The 21,776-nt window shown below is 44.7% G+C and overlaps 1 protein-coding gene across 1 annotated transcript; it reads right to left on the bottom strand.

Moving 5' to 3' along the window:
- Nucleotides 1-6,586: 6,586 nt before the first annotated feature.
- Rsad2 (radical S-adenosyl methionine domain containing 2) lies at nt 6,587-17,387 on the bottom strand. Its single transcript, XM_032907552.1, has 6 exons — nt 17,031-17,387; nt 15,401-15,562; nt 11,964-12,193; nt 10,020-10,169; nt 8,497-8,529; nt 6,587-6,915 (listed from the first exon to the last, which is right to left on the bottom strand). The coding sequence occupies exons 1-6, from the start codon at nt 17,377-17,379 to the stop codon at nt 6,751-6,753; spliced, it is 1,089 nt and encodes a 362-aa protein (XP_032763443.1). The 5' UTR covers nt 17,380-17,387; the 3' UTR covers nt 6,587-6,750.
- Nucleotides 17,388-21,776: the final 4,389 nt, after the last annotated feature.

Below are 21,776 nucleotides of genomic sequence, written 5' to 3' on the forward strand. Positions count from 1 at the left end.
CTCAGTAGTTGGGTGATGCAGAGGTACTGTGCTCAGGGGCTGGGTTGTGCTGCTGAGGTACTGTGCTCAGGGTCTGGGTGATGCAGAGGTACTGTGCTCAGGGGCTGGGTAATGCAGAAGTACTGTGCACAAGGGCTGGTTACCGTACTGTGAACTTCTACTTCCCTCACTATGTCCTGTTATATTTCTGAAGAGGGAAAAATGCTTGTTCTCCTGAAGCAACAGAACACTGCCTAGCTTGAGCCATTCTTGTGGATGGAAACAGAAACCTCTGCTTTTTTGTGCACTGGGAAACTGGAAGCCACTGTGCTGTGTCTTATGAAGACAGCATTATACCACACTTGTGCTTGAAATCTTCAGAAGCAACGACAGGGTCATCTCCAGCTCAGTTGGACAACACCTTGTGCCAGCTCACAGACATGTGACATCAGTTTCAGACACAGGAACTCAAAGTTGGTACAAAGAAAATGTTTTAAAGGTCAAGTCCTGGCTCAGTGCTTAGGATACAACTTGGGGTGAATTCTTGGTAACGGTTTATTGCTGGCTTTTTCGTTCCCGATTACCCTTCCATTTTAGGTATGGGTTCTACCAAATTCCCAGCCCTTCATCTGCCTGACCTTGTGATACGTCTTAGAAACACAGATAGCTGTGCCTAGCTCACACATGGCATCGTAATGTCAATAGAATTGGGGTGCAGGTTAATCATTAAGGGTAGAGCTTCCATGGTAGAGGGAGGAATGTCTACTCGGCTTCAGAGGCTGGCACTGTGCTGCAATTTGCTTGCTGGTTCACAGTACAGCTTAGGGCACTTACCTCACGCAAGATCTCAGTCAGGGTTCAGACGCTGGCTACGCTGCTTCATAACTGACTATCATAATAGCATTACTTATCTTCTCCATAAGACTTCTCTGCAGGTCGACTTCTTGCAATCATTCATCATTCATTCGTTCATTCATTCATTCATTCATTCATCTAATTAATCAATTCAGGTGCTCAGGCAAGCTTTCAGATTCTCATCTTCCTTCTCTTCAATGCACGTTGATTGAGATCCCTATATGAAATGGTCATATGAAGATAGCAACAATTGTGAGTAAAATATAAATGTGACAGTTACCCTCATAGTCGGCTTGACCAGATCTAATGTCATGATGGAAACATCTCTGTGTTTGTACATTCAGATGTTTCCAGGGAGTTTAACTGAGGAGGGAAGACCTCCTCTGAATGTGAGTGGCACCTGTAGGCTGTGCTGTGGACCCAGACTGAATAACACCATAACACCAGGAGGAAGAGTTGAGCCCTGGGAGTTCTCTTTCTGCTTCCTGACTGTGGACACAATGTGACCAGCTCCTCATGCTTCTGCCTCCATGACTTCCCTACCATCTCCCATCACACCCTGAGACAACAGGGATTCTTTTCCCCTTAAGTTGGTGCAGGTCAGGGGCTTGAGCACAACAATCTGGAAGTGTAACTAATACAAGGGAGGAAGGGACAGCCTGCTGTCCAGAGCTCACAGGTCTGTCATTCGGTGTTCCTGGTTCCCAGCATTCCCAAGGCAGGCTGGGCAATCCTCCTTTCCCCACCCAGCAAAGAATAGAGTTGTAGACCCAAAAATGAAACAAAATATATATGTGTGTGTGTGTGTGTGTGTGTGTGTGTGTGTGTGTGTGTGTGTGGTGTGTTATATTATGGTATGTGGGTATGTGAGTACATGTGTGTGTCTGTGAATGTGTATGTTTGTATGTTAGATCATATGTGTGTGTGTATGTGTGTGTGTGTATGTGTGTGTGTGTGGTGTGTTATATTATGGTATGTGGGTATGTGAGTACATGTGTGTGTCTGTGAATGTGTATGTTTGTATGTTAGATCATATGCGTGTGTGTATGTGTGTGTGTGTATGTGTGTGTATGTGTGTGTGTGTGTGGTGTTATATTATGGTATGTGGGTATGTGAGTACATGTGTGTGTCTGTGAATGCATATGTTTGTATGTTAGATCATATGTGTGTGTGTGTGTATGTGTGTGTGTTATATTATGGTATGTGGGTATGTGAATACATGTATGTGCCTGTGAATGTGTATGTTTGTATGTTAGATCATATGTGTGCATTTGTGTGTGTGTGTGTGTGTGTGTGTGTGTGTGTCGGTCAGAGTGGGCATTACGGAGAAGAGGAGGAAAGGCCTGCTTTATCATAAGATAGGGAATACAAGGGAAGCAGATAGATCCTTCCTGTGGGGTTTTAAATCATAGTTTGTGGTATGTTATACATGGCATATGTAATTCTTTGTCATAGAGGAGAAAAGTAAGTAGTTGGTAACATTTACTGTGCCAAAGATCTTTAGCCTCTGAAAATCTAAGTTTGTACAGAGACCAAAAGTTCTCAAGAGGAGTGAAGTGAAGGGTAAATTCCTTTTTGTATTAAAATGATCACTGTTGCCATTCCATTTTTCTCTGGAATCTTCTAGAACTGTGTCTTCAGTTCTTCTCATACATGCAGAACTATTATAGAAATGTTTTGCGTGTTGATTTTTTTATTCCCACATGTCTTAGACATCTCTCCATATCATTGTGTGTGTGTGTGTGTGTGTGTGTGTGTGTGTGTGTGTGTCCCTGTTTGTGAGTGTGTGTTATGTATCCCACGTCTGGGGTATGGAGGTCAGAGGACAAGGTCTCTTGTCTCCCCACTGTCCACACTCTGATAGCTGCCCTTGAACTTCTGGAGGTTGTCCTGTCCTCTCATCTTGTAGGAGTATTGAGTTTCCTAAGACTCACTACCCTGTGCTCTTTTATTTAAGTTTTGAAGATCTGAACTGGGGTCTCCAGGCTTCAGTGGCAAGTGCTTTTGCCCACAGCCAAGTCTTCAAAGTCTAGTCTTTCTTTTGGATTTAGTAATTTACATTAAGCATCTGTCTTAAGTCAAAAGGCAGGCTTCGTATCAGCTAAGGACTTCTACAGACAGCTAAAACTTGAAGGCCAAGGCTGATGAGAATTACTGATGGTAGATATTTTTAGGACTTTCTCCAAATGCCCCTTTTGCCATTGTCCTCCTGTATATTTTAGCAAAGACTGTTGCACTGCTCCTGAGTCTTCCCAGGAAGAATATAGCAGGCTTTAGGGACTGGGACCCATCCCTTGTCCTGGTTTGCAAAAGCCAAGATGGAAGAGATCTTCTGCTGAAGATAAGGGCCACTGCTGACGTCATAATGGCTGCTTTTGCTCCCTTTCTCTTTGGAAATCTCACGTTGACAACAATTCAAACATATTATGAAAACAAGCCAAAGGCCACCAGGATTTTTTTTTCTTAGCTACACCTGAGGACCTGTGCATTCCTAACGTGTTTCATGCACTCTCCTGGGAATAGTGTCACAGCAGGGGCTGTGATGCTTCTCTGGAATGTGGGTCTGCTAACTGAGCTGCAATCTCATGGTCTTGAGGTCTTCCCCTGAGTCATCACACAGAGAGTGCCCTAGTGATCCGAGCACTGCGTCTCGATGCTTTGCCTTGGTGTCAGCGGGGCCTCACTTCAGAGTCACCCAGGAGACACACCTCTGAGTGTACTGTAGAAGTCTGAAGGAGTCTCTTCTTGCTGACTCACCAAATACATGCATCTCTCAGCGATGGTTTCAGCAGAGGTTGAGGTAGAGGGAGTGCCTGGGAGAAGGTGTCATCCAGCAGTTAGATGACTGCCACTGTCAATCAGCAGAGTTGCCTGACCGCCACTGAGCCTTCTAAAGTATTCAGTTCAGACCTGGTGCTGGAGACCGGCCCTTCTGTGTGAACTACTATGGTAAATTGGACGGTGGCTGTCTCACACTTCTGCTGAGTGAGTCTATGGTTGGAGTCAGCACCCTGCCATCTCACAGGGACAGGACCTATAAGAACAGATTTTGTTCTGGGTTCTGAACTGCTGACCAAGTATGGCCAAGTATTACCGAGCAGTAGCACCCTTCATACTGGTGGCCACAGCAAGAGCTTTGGGGCGACCATCTCTGGCCAGCTGCACAGCTGCCCTTCTGAGCCTGGCAGGGTTTCGGTTGCTGGGCTCTCAAACACTGGCTTTTGTGTTAGGTTGGAACTCTTTCTCCAGTGGTTCAGCTCCATGCAGCCCTGCTGCAGACTGGGATGTCTGGAACTGACAGCATCCATCACTTGGTTGAGTTATAGAGTGAACTCACTTCTACTCAACTCACCATGTAAAAGTGCACAGTGACTGTTACACACCAAAGAGAGACTAACACAGAGTCTTAGGTCATGCATAGAACATTTTAATACACAGATCATGTTTCCATACATTAGATCAATGCCTCAAAATACAGTGTCATTCTACAGGGAGATACACATACATATATCCCCGAACATCAAACCTCATCTGAACACACTCACATGAGGCCTGCATGATTGTTCTTGGACTACTAATAGCTTATGAAACAACATCAGTCCATCAAGAGGGTAAAACACAAGCTGAATTATTGACGGAAGGAGCCAATCTCTGATGGTCTGATTGGTTGCCTGTTTATTTATGCAACAATTAGACCCCCAAACTCCAAGGCAGAATGAAACCTGGGCCCTTTTTAAATTTTTCAGATAATTTAGGTAAATAACACCATGAGACTTTCAGCTTCAAAGAAAACAACCCATGATTTTTTTTTTTTTTTACCGTTGAACACATTATAATAGAGACGCCAAAGGCTTTAAAATCAGTGTGGGATGTTCTACCCTTCGATGTTCTTAAGTAAATCCCCCTTCCCAGTATTACTGCTCTGCATAAATCAATCATGGGACACAAGGTATCTGCTGGTCACACTTAACAAATGTCAACTAGATCGCTCCTCGTTTCCCCAGCAGGGAGCGTATGCTTTACAAAATGAACACCTGGATTTAACACTGAAAAAGCAAACCAATGTATGATCTAATCCAAGTTCGATTTTTACTACGATAGTAAATTTTGTAATTTTCCCTTTAACGAAAGGGACTTTTTCAATATTTTAAGCAAGAGAGATCTCCCCACCTCCGTGCATGCACAAGGGGTTGGGGGTACATTTAGAATGATGGCTCATTTTCCAAGCATACTTTCTTCATGTTCTACTTTAATTAGGGAAAGAGACATGCAGCTTCCCTCTGTCATGTGAGCAAGTGGGTGTCTGCCCATGTCCTCTGGGATTTCCCAGGTGAACTAAGTACACAGGACTTAACTTTAAAAAAAAAAAATCACAATCTGCAGGGGGAAATGTGACTCAAACTTCTCTTAAAAATATCTGTACAGGAGCTGGGTAATCCCTGGCACTTAAGAGGGGGAGGTTAAGGCAGAGGTATCATGAGTTCCAGGCTAGCCTGGGATACATAGTTATATCTATATTCAAGCAAAAATAGGTAAACACACACACAAACAAACAAGACAGAAAACACAGAAAACCTGACCTATTTTTAATGAGACAGAGTATGTCTCAGTTGAATTATAGTGACCTCACTAAAGAATGAAGACCTTTTGTAAATGACCAAAATTCCAGTTCCTTGGAAAATGTTTAGTATTAATTTTAGTAATAGGCACCAAAACAAAAAACAAAGACAAAACAGATAAGGAACAGAATTAAAATTCACCAAATCCTAAAAACAGACTGAAGAAAAGTCTCTGAGACACTTAATGAAGTCTGACTTCCTAGTGCCCTCTAGTGGCCACAGTGGGATTGCAGAGGCGTTCAATTTCTTGGACAAAACAAAAATTTCCATGGTATTTATTTAATTTCCAGGGAATTATTTTCCAAGCAGTGAGGCTGTCTAGGTTGAATAAACTCATGCAATGCTTCCACAGGAAGAAGATTTGGGCTAGTTCGTGTTCTCTCTTTTGCCTATTTGATGTAGAGAAGAAATTTTTTCTCATGATGACCTAGACTAGTAGGTCTTGTTTCAGAGTTTCTTGAGAAATATGGTAAGGAACAGCAGCCACATTTCATACTCCTGAAGAGTCCTCCATGCCCATCCTGTCATGATTCTGCTGGGTGTGCAGAAGAGCCCTTGTAGCTTTTCAGAAAAGTGGGACAACCTTTTAGCCTGACAGACTCGGGCAGCCTCAGTGCCGGGGGTGGTTGCAGCTGTCAGTGCCATCTTCACGGCCATGCCGTGAAAGGTAAAGTGTACCTTGGCTTTGTCAAGAACCTTGAAGGAATTGGTACGATATAGAACAGCCATCCTTGAAGTCTGGGCCATGAACAGACTGTCCGTCTGTCCTCGGAAGTACCTCCTTCCATATGCTCCTTGCAAAAGAGTAAGATTCTCATGTACTATGACACACTTCTTGATTCTATATTTCTGAGCAAAACGTCCGAGATTCCAAAGCAGAAAAGCATTAGAACAGTCAGTAGTAATCGCAGGGTGTGTTTTGTGATGCTTCCTGTTGACAAAACTGGCATAGTTAACAGAAAATAACCCAGTTTCTCATGGGGGAACAGAAAGGGAAAAGGAAACATGGGATTCACAGTAACGATCCCCACAAAAATTCAAATACAAATGGAATGTGGGTTCTTTGGGATCGCTGGACCTTGATCCTCTGTGAACTGAACTCCTTCCCTGTGGAGGACCATTGCTGTATAAGGGCTCACAGGATGGTTTTACTCCTTTCTTAGTTCAGTCAAACTGAAAGAAAGAACACAGAGTGCATTCTCAGTGGCAACGGTCCGTAGACAGCCAGATGTGCGTGGTGAAGAGCGGCTGCACGTGGACTCCTCGTAGCTGGTTAGAGTCTCCGTCCAATCTCACCTCACCAGTCTAGCTTCAGGTCAGCCTTACTCCATACATACTTTCCTCCGCGCTTCAGAAACATCTTTTCATCAAACCCACTGAATTTGATCGCTTCCTCCACGCCAACATCCAGGATGGACCTGGAAGGGTCCTTCCGGCCACCGGTACAGTTCAGAAAGCGCATCTGGGAAAAGCAAGGTAGAAATAGGTATGTTTTCATATGGTGTGTCCTGTGAAACCCAGCTAAGAGTATTCTATAAAAAGTATTGCTGACATCCCAAACATGGCCTCTGTGTATTGAGATCTAAGATAGACTCTAAATTCCTCAGACTCGAATCCCCAGCTCGCACAACACACAGCCATGCAGAGTTTGGTTTGAACATAGATAGGTAGGGGCGGAGTATCGTGAACAGTGTCTTATGACCAGAGGACTTGATTCTTTCTTGGAGTGGAGAGGACATTAAGAACAGACTTTCTCTAAATGTGGGCACCTAGATTTGTTCCACATGTGCACTGACGTCATTGAGAGCGCAGAGCTATGACATCTGCAGAGTGGCTGCTGCCCTGTGTTGTGAGAAACTCAGCTCAATGACCTCAGGAAAAAATGGCAGCTATGTGTGTGATGTGAATCCTCACACACGCTTCTCCTGATAGGAATAGGGGATAAGACAGAGGCTACTGAGGTGGGCAAGGGCTGGGCCAAGAACAGAAGTTCCCCCAGCACATCCTATCCATTAGACGTCCTCTGACTCTTTCCTTCTCAACGTTGTATGCACAAGTGAGGTCTTTTGTACTTGTGTTTCTCTACGTTCTGTAGGGAATCAGGTGACACACACTGAATTGCAGTGTTATCCGATCAGAAAAACTATTAAATTTTGATTCATTCATGTCTGTTCTGACTCTGTGGCTCACATGGTTTACTGAAGAGCGCTATTCAAAATTTTTAGCCCATCAGGAGAGTTTATATTCTAAAATAACTTTCATTTCCCCTCTTCTTTAGATCCATAACCTGAGTAGTTCACTGGTAACTTTCCACCTTACGCTGAATAAAATTCATGTTGGCAATAAGCACAACTGCTGTAACTTATCATTGCTTAATTTGAAAATAACAAAACACAAAAGTTGTAACAGATATGTCTCAAAAAGCCAAGGTCAACACAAGCACACACGAGTGCACAGAGCCAGGAATGGAATTGTCTGTCCTCTGGGGGATATCAGCAGAAGTTATAAATCCAGAAGTTCTAAATAACAACAACAAAGAAAAGGAAAGCAATGATTTCATTCCTTTTTAAAGAAGGGTGGGTTTTCCTTTGGAAGCAGTGGTCGTGGAGATAACGTTGGTGTGGTCTGAAGGGGACAATAAGACTTCCTCCCATTGTCAAGGTTCATCTACAGTGCAGGTGTTGGCAGCCCCTGAGTTATCCAAGGCAGTGTGGAGCGGAGGTGACAGTGTTGCTGTCACAGCGGAACCCTCAAACCCACAGAGACCACACCATGAAGGGCTCTCCTGAGTGGGACATCCTATGACATGGCTACCTGGGATGTCATCTCATGGTGGCTAGTGCCAGCCCAGCCCAGGATAGTGCCTGGGAAGTGCAGAGAGGGAGGGTGACATGTGAAGCCAAGGCAGTACAGTGCTGAGGATAACCACCAGAGGAGCTCTGGGCATAACAGATGTGTTCTGAAGGAGCTCGGTTTAGCCTATCTCTGGCATTGCTCCTCTGCTAACTTTAAAGTGATTTTACAGCTCACGGGGAATACTCACATATTCATCCAGGATAAGGTAGGAGTCTTTCATCTGCAGTGGAAAAAATAATCAAACTTTAGTTTTCATCTAACACACATGGTTTATTTTGTATGTCTCATTGGCTGCCCCTCATATGGTGTCTGTCTGTGCCCTGAATTTTTTCTCTCCTTCTCACATTCTACATCTATTTGCAGGGCTGTGGAGTGGTCCCAGCAATGGAGAGTCTGCATGGTCAGTCATTCTGGATTTTCTGCCTCAGACCAAAAGACTTTAACACCGAGGCCTGTTTTGAGTGCTGGTTTCTTTTACCCTATTTCCAAGAGAGCTGTTGTCATCTCTCAGTCCTACCACAGAGGCCACCATTCAAAGACTCTCCCAGGATTTCAATGTTCAAGCCATGCTCTCTGCAAAGGACTGTGTTTCTGAAGCTCCCAACATTGCTGAGACCTTACTTGAGACTTGAGACTTGGGTGTATTGGGCACCGTGGTGCTGTCTGTAGGGAAGTTTTGGCAAACAGTTTTCTCCTAATAAAGGCTAGGCAGCAAATAATATTTCTTTCTTCCTCCTGCTTCCTTCCTTCCTTCCTTCCTTCCTTCCTTCCTTCCTTCCTTGTTCCACCTCCTTTCTCTTCCCTTCCTTACCCCCTCCTCCTCTATTTCCCCTCCTTTTTGACAGGACATCAGCTAGCCTAGGCTGACCTCGAACTCACTACCTAGCCAAGGATATCCTTGAGTTTTTGGTCCTCCTGACACCACTTCCTGAATGCTGGGTTACAGATGTGCAGTGACAGTTTTTAGCTACGCTGGGGGATTAAATCCAGAACCTCCACCAGGCATTCTCCTAAGACACATTTCAAGACCAGTTAATAGTTCTGGATATGCAGGGGACACATATGCAGTCTGTGTCCCAGCTGCTCTGCACCACACTGTGGAAGTCACCACCACCCAAACCAACAAACACAAACTACAAATACAATAATGAAAGAATGTAGTGCAACCCTGCTCCTTGGCCACTTTCTATATAGACCCTGAGAGCTAGCAAAGTATTTCTTCTACATTTTATCCAACTTTTAAAATAATCACTAGAGGGGGCGTATGAGGGCCATTTATGACACTGAGAGCGACACCGAAACAGTCCACCTTTCCTAAATGTTTGAGCACTATTCACATGCTTCCCGGACACATGTAGAGTTTGTGTGTGCATGTTAATTTTATATTGAGTTATACATGTGAGTATACATTTTTATCACATCATCTCTGAGGTGGTCTAGGTAAACCCATTCTTGGATAGAAAAGAAATTACTACCATTGAAGGACCCCACCCCCCAATGAAAGGTGTCCATGATGGACCGCCATCTCTTTGTTTCTAGGATTGTATTCCTCTCCCCTTCTTCCTTCCAGAATGTCTAGAATAACAACATGGCAAATCACAAAGCTCTCAGGAGAGACAACCACCACTTTCCCCACTTAGAATCATTGTAGTAGATCAATATGTGGAATCATATGCAGTAGTGAAGAAGGCAGCTTTTGCTGCATCTAACCTTCTGGTTAGATTCAGGCACCAAGCAGGACACATCTTTGTGACGCTGTAAGAATGCTTCAAATTCTTCATTGCTTATAAGAAATCTTTCTGCTTCCCTCAGGGCATCTTCTCCTGAGTTCTCACCCTCAATTAGGAGGCACTGGAAAACCTGGAAGAGAGTAAAGCCAAGAGCCTCACACCATCGCTCACTACAACTCTTCAGCGAAGAGAAGACCCTTCCCAAGTGCTGATCCTACCCAACTCAGGCCTAGTGAGCTCAGAATACAACTGTTAGTCACTGCTAAGTCTGTGAAGACTTACAATATAAGGCTCTGAGCCACACGTGGTGGAGCTAATGAAGTAAAGAGGCTTTCCCTTGGGGCACTGCCTATATCAGTAAAAAGCCCACCGACATCAGAGATGTCTAAGAAGCCGGAACTGACCCTTACCACTGGCAGCCAGTATCTTGAAATGGCCAACCTGGAAACCTGGACGGGAGGCAGAAGATTGTAGGCAAAGGCCATGAGAGAACAGCGATCCAAAGCAAGGAGGAAAAATGTGTAGAGGAACTTTATGAATAAGAGAGTGAAGGGAGAAGAGTGAGAGGTAGTAAAAGCGTGAGAAGCAGTAGGAGTCAGTGACCCTGAGGTGAGGGAGAGAGAAGACGAACAGCATGACAGATGACTGAATGAGGCAAGCCTTAGGTCTCTGGGGTCCTCTGTCAGAGGTCTCTGCCTCTCCCTACTTCTACTATTCATTATTCTTTCTATTTATTCTGTGCCCAAAGGTGTTACTGACTTTCGATTTTAATACATCTATACTTTAAAAAATCTCTCAAGCATATAGCATGTTTTACTTCCCCTGAACCTACTTCCAAACATATTATAGTCCAGTCAAAGAAAAATGATATCATCTCTATATCCCCACTGTGGGGCTCACTATATATAAAGAAGATCAAAGGTGACCTTGAAGTGACAGCTTTCCGTGGGTGAGCATGACACTGGACTGGCTGGGACCCTCTTGCCTGGGTCATCCCACATGCGGAAATTCTTCCTTGCTTTCAAAATATAGTCAGACAACTTCTTCCATGGTGTTTTGCAATTCAGTTTGGTATGCTCCTACATTCCCACGTTCTCCACATACAAGTGTCATGGAACATGTGTCCTCCATGCTATAGTCCTTGCCAAAACTCAGTTCCCAAATCTTACCCTTAGGCATGTCTACTCTGTCTCCAGGCACAGATTCAAGGAACTACACAGGAGTTACCATGTGGCTTGTTAAAAATATGTGCACATGACAACCCTCCTGGCTTGCCCTTATTAGATATAAGGGCAGGGAGAAGTTCAAGAAGCTACCCTTCCTAGCAGCCTTCTTTGAGGGCTTCTGAGCAGCCAGGTGTAGAAAATTTGAATTTACAGTGATTTTCCCCTGAGGGTTATGGATTCTACCTATGATAGGCTGGCTCGTATCTTTATGAGCCTGGGACTCCCAGTGCCTGACATCTGGGCCAGTTGTAAGGAATGTATTTTGAAATAAAGGCTGACTTTGCTTTACATACTCCCCTGTCACCAAGTAATTCAATGCAAACTCAAGAGCATCGAAATTTAAGAGGAACACCTAGCCTCCATCCATACACAAGCCAGGAGTGGGAATAAATGTTCTAATTATTATTATTATTATTATTATTATTATTATTATTATTATTATTATTCAGAACATCTCCAATCACTCAACATGGCCTTGACCTTTACTCTCAGACAAGTCCTGAAGGAAATTATTTCAAGATTTTGCCCACAGAATATGAGACGAGGAATAGTAAAGTGTAGGCCGAACAGAGAGAAGAGCCAAGGTCCTGGCTAGAAAATTCCAGAATCCTCAGTATTCTTGTTCTCAGTGTCACTGAGCCAAGCTTCTCCCGCGTGTTTTGTGGAGTAAAGTCGAACACGCTCCAGCGTGGACTCACCTTCCAGCGGACTGGGCTCAGAGCCTTGATGTGCTCATTCATGTCTTCGTCCACGTTGAAGCGATTAATGACGGAATTGATCTTGAAAGCCACCTTGTAATCCCTGCACCACTTCCGCAGCTTTTGAAGGTTTTCCAGGTGGTTCTTTTTCCCTTGGCCACGACCAATGAGAACATTAACCTGCTCATCAAAGCTGTCACAGGAGATAGCAAGAATGTCCAAATAGTCTCCTGCAGGAAAAATGATAATAAGAATAATTTTAAAAAATTCCCCCTGAGTCCTCGACTTCATTTACATCTCTTTATAGTAAGGCCCATGGTTCCTCCCAGCGGTGTCTGAAGGAATTTTATGATTCCCTGTCTCATACACATGAAAGTCAGAGATGTGAATTACGTGTGGTGTATACATTATCATTAAAATACATACATGTATAATGAAAGCACAGAGCTCCTTAATGTGATCAGTTTTAAATTCCGCATACATGTATATACATGAAGAATCAATGGCATACTTTAATCAGGTTTTCCACTTATTTCATCATAGAGATCATTTAAATTATGGAGCCTATTTCTATCACTTATGAACAATTATAGATTTGTCTTGCACACAGTCAAAATTGCTTCATAGATAATATCTAGTATTTTTACCAGACTCATAAGCTTCCTTTTTACTGCATTTTACTCGCTACATTTTATTTACTATGTAAATATTTACAGAGACTCTGTGCTATGTCAGGCGCAAATAATCTAGAGGCCGAGAATACGTAGATAAAGGGAAGCTGGGTGTAGGAGCCACCCTTCAGCCAGGCCCCACCCTGCTAGGTCACTCATTAAAAGTTCTGATAAGGAGTCATTTGAGGAGCTCAGAAACTATTGAACATCATCTTGGTTTTCGCCTCTCTTTACTGGTTTCTGCAGCTTCAGGTTTTCCTGCTTCCTGTGACCTCTCTCCCTGACCTGCTCCCTGCTGTCCCCTGCCCGAGAAGAACAGGCATCCTCAGAGCTGAGATGATCCTTGCAGGCGACCATGCTTGAGCGCTCTGGGTCACTGAGCATCTCCAAACTTCTCTATTTTATCTTAATTTTTTTTCACATTATAGAAGCTAAGAGTCCTAAAATTTTTTTTAGACTCTATTCTCTGTATTCAGTATTCTCTATAGTCATGAAAAGACTAATTTTAGCTCCCGTTTAAGACTTAATTCCTATTGCCTATATTTAACAAGCACAAAATGGAGCCAAAATAAAGCTGCTATTTAAAACAACTCAACGTGTTCTAAAAGTTGACCTCGAGTAAATTCCTAGAGGGATATCAAACAGGATGAGGCAACTAGACATTAGCTTCTAACAAAAGCAAGGAAAAACAGAAGTTCAAAACCTAACATGTAAAAACTGGTTCCTTCCAGAAGTGCCCTGTCTTGCTGATATACAAGAACACTGAGCATCTGTGAGTCCATTTTTGCATCCTGACACCTCTCTACCTTTGGCTGTATTTCTGTGATGTCCCCTCCTCCTGGTTACAACACTTGGGAGGAATGGTTTGACAGAGCCCATTTGTTTGCTCAGTCCCTGTGTTTTCCTAGAAGCCCTGGAGCTCTCGTAGGGCACCATGTTTTCCTGCATATACAACGGCTGTTGCTCCAGCTTGTGTAACCACTGGGAGTAATGTGTGTAAGCTCCAGCCATGGGGCCATTTGTCAGGATTGTGCAAACCTAAGTGGGATGTGTTTGACTATATTGTTGGGGTCCCATTGGCTATATACCTAACAATAATGTGCCCCAGTGACCACCATTGTGTGCCACTCTCTGACCCAACACCCAAGGGAGTCTCCTGTGTGAAGACAGCCCAAACGTCACCTGAGGTTCGCTGCTAGGAAGAAAGCAGTACCTGTGTCGGGTCAGTTAGAGATTGGCTCAGGAGCAGATGTCCTCTCTGGACAGGGTCATCCACACCTGTGCCCTGCTGTCTATTGCTCTGTATTTGCTCTCACTGAAAGAATCTTGGCAAACTCTTAACTTGGAGATGTGAGGCTCTGACCAGCTTTTCCTCCTGCGCATAGATCCAAGTTATTTGCAGACGTTTTAACTTGGCATATTTAACAGAGACTATGGTTTTATGCCTCCTGGATAATTTGAGGCTATGCCACATTCATATTTCCATCTATTATAAACGTCAAATAACATTTGTCATTGGCAGCGACCCGGCTACTACGAAGAGAGGATTGTATTTGGCTTTTGTTGTCTCTGTGTTCCTCTTTCTCAAGGCAAGAATGCTGGGTCACATCACCATTTTTGGGCAGCCAGTCTCTGACACTGTACTGAAGTCATCCTCCTGTCCACACTCCTTGCCACGGGAACAGATATTTTGAGCCAAACCTCGAGCAAGAGTACTGTCCAAGTACACCCTCTAAAGCACAGTCCACTGCTCTCTCTCTCTTCATGTTGCTTCTGTCGTCTCCTTCTCTCTCACTTTGCACCTCCCGGTGGTCTCCATCACAGATGTCTGGTTTAATATACTACCCCAGCTTCCTCCCTGGGTCACTGTCCCTGCTTCTAAATATCCTCCTTGCCTGCACAAACTTCACCCACAAGCACCACCCTTGTCTGCAGGCACCCCTGCAGATGCATCCTGTGAGCTTATCTGGTCAGTGTCTCCAACCAAAAGTGACAGCCTTCCATTTGAATGACATCAGAGCTCCAAAGGGTCACAAAGCAAGGGCAGAGAAAGAGACCCTGAGGGGAGGTTATAGCTGTCTCCTGAACCGAAATAGTCACAGCTGCACATTTGGGTTCAAGATCTGCGTCATTTCATGTATTGCTCCCAAGAAACTGTGAACATGGACGGCATTGGACGAACCCTGGGGTTCTCAGAAAATCTTAAAGAGCCCCTGAATTCAGCCAGATCATGTGATGTGAGCTTCTGATGTGATGAGACTTACAACCAACTTAGTCCTAACAGGGACTTTTAAAAAGGAGCGGTCTTACTAGATATAGATATATAGATCAGGCTGGCATTGAACTCAGAGATGCATTTGCCTCCTGAGTTCTCGGATCAAAGGCATTCACTACCCTGTCCTGTCTCTCATACACACATTTATATGGCTATAGAGTGTGCTGATTTTCTTCAGTAATGGCTAAACTTAGACATTAGTCATCCATGCATACTATATTAGAAGGCATAGCAAAGGTCTGTGTGCTTACCTGCTCTGTTATCTGCTTCCCAATACCTGTTGACTTAGCACCCAACAGAAACAAAATAAGCTAGCCCCACAAACAGATTATTTATACATGGGAGATATTAGAAGAAGCAAGATCGGATGATTTTTTTTTTTTAATTCTCTCCCAGTTCCCCAGATGTTCTGGCCTGGAGCCTAGTGGGAGGAAACATAGGAGTCAACAGTACAAGTTGCAGTGACCAAGGCGTCATCCAAGGAAACTTACCATAGTCCTTGAACCATCTCTCTCGGATAAGGCTGCCATTGCTCACTATGCTCACAGAGGGCAGGGCTAGCTCCTCCTTGCAGAACCTCACGAGCTTGCCCAAGTATTCACCCCTGTCCTGTAGGAAGGGTTCTCCTCCTGAAAAGTTGATCTTCTCCATACCTGTGAGGGGAAAAAAATCTTTATTTTGCCACTTTCCAAACACCTGTTTAGTTATTAATATTTATATATTTATGTTTATAATATATATTATGTTATATTATATTTCCAAGCAATATTTATTATTGGTTTATGGGGCTGGAGAGATTGCTCCACAGGAAAGACTTTTTGAACCGAAGTCTAGTTCCCAGCAACCACCTTGAACAACTCACAGTTCCCTCCAGGGATCCTATGCCTCTGGCAACATCAACAAATGAGTGTACACACACACATAAAAATGAATATTATTATTTTGTTTTTTTAAAAACTCTGTGTGTGTGTGTGTGATGTCAGGGCTCAGAACCTAGTTCTGTCAAAAAGCAAAGGCTTAGATGAGTTAGTTGGCTAGTGAATCCACAAGCTGCATTTTAACGAGACACCATGTTTCCAGCTAGGAAAGCAAAGGCCGAGTGGCTACATCACTAAACTCCTGGTGATAAAGCACCAGACCTTGATGCAGGTCCAGCGAGATAACCAGGCTTACTGTCTTTACGGAGGGTAATGAGCCAGTACAGACTGGAGCTGAGTGAGGCAGATCCTACTGCGTGGTACTATGTACTGTATGGTTTCATGATCAGAGCACAGAATCGGACCAGTCTGATGTGAGCATCAGAAGTCCAGTTGGGAGTCCCGGTGAGGTCAGTGTGGTGGCTGGAGGCTACTGTGCACCGGGAGCACGGGCGGATGGTTTTTCTCTTTCCCAGCTCTGCTCCAGGGAAATGAGTCATCTGGAAGTGCGGCTAGCATGCTTGCCTCCTAGACACTTCTGCTGTGCTTCAGTTAAAGGGAAACCAGGGAGAGAAGATCGTCTCTAGGCGAACAGGTATTCTGGAAAGAGCAGAAGCATAGAGGGGAGGGAGGGAGGAAGGGGAAGTTCGAAGGAGAAGTTGCTACATCTTCACTTCACTGCTGAATGTATACCTGAGACTGATTGATGGAGTGGGGCAGCAAGTCTTGAGGAAAAAAAAAATCCCATGACAGTCCCGTCAAAAAAATATTTTAAGGCTCACATGGGGCTGGGGAGGTGGTTCAGTGTGTAAAACACTTGCTGGACAGCTCTGAGAACTTGTTTGTTTACACAAACAAACACATCATCATGTGTACACACAGAATTTTTTTTTTAAGAGAGAGAGAAAAGTTTCTAGCAAGGAATACAGATGGAACAGGGTGAAACTTCTGCCAGGTTGTTCACAGAGAGGACTTGTTGCAAACAGGGTCACTGACCACACACCTCTGCTCACAGGAGTGAGTTCCACGCTTCTGGCCAGGCCACCTCCCTCCTTGTCTGTCCAACGCTCCTTGCCCACTCATGCAAAACCGCATGACACCTGCCTGGTGATGCTGTGTCTAGTTTACATGGAGCCCTTCCCATGCCCATCCTATGCGCAACTGTCCTGGGACACCCTGGCTTCTGTCTGGTCCAGGAACTTACCAGCCTGTTTGAGCAGAAGCAGTCCTCGCTTGGCCTCCTCCAGGGGCAGCACGAAGGATGTCTTGGCCGTGTGGAAGCAGAAGCCACATTTGTAGTTGCACTGACGCGTGAAGTGGTAGTTGACACTAACGGGGGTTGTGGGCTGAGCACTGCCCGGATCTTCGTGGGTCTCCGGAGTCTCCTTGGGCTCACCCCGGACCCGTGGCTGTCCCCTTCCAGGATCTGGCCACCCCAATGCTATTCTCAGCCAGCAGAACAGCATGGCCAGGCCACTCCAGAGGGAACCCAGCTGTTGCTGGAACAGGCTCTGCAGCCGAGCAGCCAGCGCAGTAGGCACTAGCATCCCCATGGTGATAGGCACACACCTGCGGCTGCCTGCAAGGGCTTATAAACCGCAGACCGGCCACACCTCCCGAGCATTGTGTCACAAGGAGGAGGGAAACACCTCCCTTGAGTAAGTCTCAGCTGAGCAGTTTCTGTTTTCTGAAAATGAAAGTTGAACCAGAGCCAAGACTGAACTTCAGGAGGCAGGCCAACCCACTGCCTTTCTCTGGCTCCTGGCTGCCCCTCCCTATAACCCATGTAAACATCTGTCCTGATGACACTGCAAAGATTTCAGCAGCCGCCAGTTTCTGGAACAAGTTCCTTACAGAGAGACACATAGCTGCATCCTTGCAGGTTATTTTAACAAACAAAACAAATATGTATAAAGACCCTTATCATGGTGATCTATGCGTAGTCAACAATTTTTAAATATTCTGTTCTCAGTACCTCAGCCACCCACCCACCCACCATACCAAATAAGCAAACAAAGCAACAAAACAAACCCACCCGAACCCTAGGCTTTCATAACTTTGTATGCAGCAAATCAATTGGATGCTGACCTTGACAGCGCCTGGCAACTCTCTCAAAGGAACTCAAGACTGGTATATTCCAGGCAAAAGTGCCAGAGAAACTAGGCAAACTAAATTAACCATTTTGAAAGTTGATTCCGTAGTAATTAACCCTTTCCCTTTTTATATTATTAAAAAGGGGCATACAGTATGAATATTTCTCAAACTTTCTTTTAAAGTTTTGCCAGTATGGTAGCATACTACAATCCTGACAGTGTGTTTGGTACCTTTCCTCCAGGCAAGCTCCTATATTTCGGTAATAAGGTCCCTCTGGGCAACATATCAAACTCGCTTTGTTCAGTCTCTGGACTTCTTCTCTTTTGATGTCCCTGCTGACATCTTTCCCTGGGAGCGCCATGTTCCCCCAGTTGCTTTCTTTGAGCTGTTTCTATTTCTTCCAGGGTCTGGGGGAAGTAGAGAGTGCGTGCCCACTCTTCTGTCTGCCTAAGAGAAGGAAGGGACAGAGCCATGGCTGAAGACTACAAGCCAGCAGGGTTGGTAAGTGCTGTTGGAGGCACATCAGAACCTTCTGCCATCTTTAAAGCCTCTCCAAATGGAACATTTTGTCTATTTAACACATCTGATGGATATGCTGTTTCCAATTCTTCCTCCTTTGCTTCTAAGCCACCTGCTTTCTCCTTTAAATAAAGAGAATGTAGGTTGAGCGTCTCTTATCAAACATCTGGATATGAAGAGGGGTTCTTATTTCCTGGTTTGCTTGTCAGATTTGCGGATACTTGCATAGCATGTGATCAAGGTGTCTTAGGGGCGTGGTCCAAATATGACAATGATGTTCAAGTATGATTCAGCCACACTTACAGACCTGCAAATAACCCTAGACACATTTTGAACTGTTTGCACATGCAACAGTTACAGATGTGGAGATTTACTCCTGTGTGTACATACAAAGTTGACTGTTCCAGATTTGGATTTGCGCATGTTCAACGTGAGTAACCACATGGGCCCTTCTTCCTATGATGGCTTTCATGACCAGGATTCAGGGGAAGCTTGTTGGGACAGTCAGACAAAGAAGCATTTTCTGGGGTCCAAATGGCCAGTACTGGTATTTATTCAAGGTACGGAGTCAGTATGCCAGAGACATGACTATAAGCTCACATTCGTGGTAGCATTCCCCCACCCCCACCCCAATAGCCAAGATGGGATCTATGGACAGGCTGATGGATATGAAATTGTAATACAGCTCTGGAGAGATAACTCCCTTGGTAAAGGGCTCAATTTGTGTTAACATTTCGTGAGGAGATGAATGCAAGTGTCCTTTTCATCTCAGGGCAGCGATGAAGGACCAACATACAATTCCATCCAAGTCCAATTTGGTGAGCTGTGAGTTTACTGGACTTACAGAGCTTTGGGGACAGGCTGCTTAGAAAGAAATGCCCTTTGGCAAAGTCCCACCCCTCCTGGATGATGACGTCATGGAAACTGCCCCCTCTTTCAGTTAAGCTTAAACTTCCTGTACATCCTAGTATTTTCCAAGATCACTTGAGTTAGTGGGAGCAGTGAGGCATCCCAGCTGTATACCAAACGGAGGTCTTGTGACATTTCCCCACTACTTTCTGCTAAGACACATTAATAGCTCTACTCTGTTACTACAGACTAGGAGATCACTAAACTGTTTTCCTGATTGGGGAACAAGAAAATCTTTGCTCTGAAATAGCAAGGAGGTGACTCTGTTCTGAGCACAGAGGGGAGAGACCATGCTCTAACGCCTGGCAGATGGGGGAACCTGAGTCTGATTCCCAGAACCTACGTAAATAATGGCACGTTTGTTATTTCCTGGCTGTAATCCCAGCACTGGGCATGTGGAGACAGCCAGATCTTAGGACAGCTAATGGATTTTGCTAGGTAAGCTCCAGGGGGGATCTGCCTACCCTAGGCTTCCCTGTCGCTAGGACCATAGGCGTATGCTGCCATCAGGTCTTCATGGCGATTCTTTGCCAACTGAGCCACACCCTTAGGCCTCGTTTTCACGTTTCTTTAGGACATGTAACAGACTCCTGAATCAGGCTGCCCTAGATTCCTCTTTTATTGGAATGCTGTTTATATATGTCCTGTGAAAGGTGAAAAAAACATCCGCTGGCTGATTCTTTGGCGTGGTTCGGTACGCAGGAGCTGGATGACTCTTCTGAAGTCCTGTACTTGGGTACGGGGTGATGCTGATGAGGTACTCTGTTCAGGGACTAGTTACTGCACTGTGAACTTCCACTTTCCTCAGCAAACAAGTCCTGCTATCTTTGTGACCCAGGAAATCCCTCATTTTCCTGAAGCAACAGAACATTGCTTATCCGGAGCCATTGTTGTGGATGGAAACTGAAACCTCTGCTATTTTTGTGGTAGGAAATTGAAAGTAAACTCTGGAGCACAATCCTATTGTCTAATGAGGTCAGCTGTGCCAGGGCTATCTGATTCAAGCCCTTGAAACCGGATGGAATAAAGGTGTTTGTAACCTCTGGCACGACTTGGGAAATCCCTTCTGCGAGGTCACATGGCTATGTGTCAACCTTTAGTGAGAGAGAAAATATTTCTGCGCTAAGTCCTAGCTGAGTTTGAATCCCATGCTTTCGGGGTAGATTTATTTTTGAGCGTGTCATTCATTCCTATGTCCACGTATACTTTTCTCAAGCCATCTTCCACTTCTTTGAGGCTTATTGGTTGAGTTGACCGTGTGAAGCTGTCGTGTACAAATTCCCTCAAGTGTGAAGGCAATCAATATAAAAGTGATTGCTAGCCTCCTTGTCAAGCTGACTAGATTTAGTATTAGGTTGGGAGCATCTGTTTTCTGGGGTTAGGTGGGAAGCTGCATCTCGGCTCCATACTCAGCTCTTTGTCTGCCTGACCTTGTGTGATATCTGGGAAACATGAATAGTCCTGTGTAACTCACACATGGCATTGTGCTACCGAGGGGCCTGGTGCAGGTTAATCATTAAGGGTAGAGCTTCCATGGTAGAGGGAGGAATGTCTACTCGGCTTCAGAGCCTGACACTGTGTTGTAATTTGCTTGCTAGTTCACAGTACAGCTTAGGGCACTTACCTCACGCAAGATCTCAGTCAGGGTTCAAACGCTGGCCTCGCTGCTTCATAACTGACTATCATAATAGCATTACTTATCTTCTCGGTAAGACTTCTCTGTGCAGATCGATTTCTTATAATCATTCATCATTCATTCATTCATTCATCTAATTAATTAATTCATGTACTCAGGCAAGCTTTCAGATTCTCATCTTCCTTCTCTTCAGTGCACATTTATTGAGATCTCTGTATGAAATGGTCATATGAAGATAGCAACAATTGTGAGTAAAATATAAATGTGACAGTTACCCTCATTGTCAGCTTGACCAGATCTAATGTCATGATGGAAACATCTCTGCGTTTGTACATTCAGATGTTTCCAGGGAGTTGAACTGAGGAGGGAAGACCTCCTCTGAACATGAGTGGCACCTGTAGGCTGTGCTGTGGACCCAGACTGAATAACACCATAAGACCAGGAGGAAGAGTTGAGCCCTGGGAGTCCTCTTTCTGCTTCCTGACTGTGGACACAATGTGACCAGCTCCTCATGCTTCTGCCTCCATGACTTCCCTACCATCTCCCATCACACCCTGAGACAACAGGTGTTGTTTTTTCCCCTTAAGTTGGTACAGGTCAGGGACTTAAGCATAACAATCTGGAAGTGTAACTAATACAAGTGAGGAAGGGACAGCCTGCTGTCCAGAGCTCACAGGTCTGTCATTCGGTGTTCCTGGTTCCCAGCATTCCCAAGGCAGGCTGGGCAATCCTAACTCCTTTCCCCACCTAGCAAAGAGTAGAGCTGTAGACCCAAAAACGAAACAAAATGTA

The sequence above is a fragment of the Rattus rattus genome, chromosome 7 (assembly GCF_011064425.1).
Source record: "Rattus rattus isolate New Zealand chromosome 7, Rrattus_CSIRO_v1, whole genome shotgun sequence".
Classification (NCBI taxonomy): Eukaryota; Metazoa; Chordata; class Mammalia; order Rodentia; family Muridae; genus Rattus; species Rattus rattus.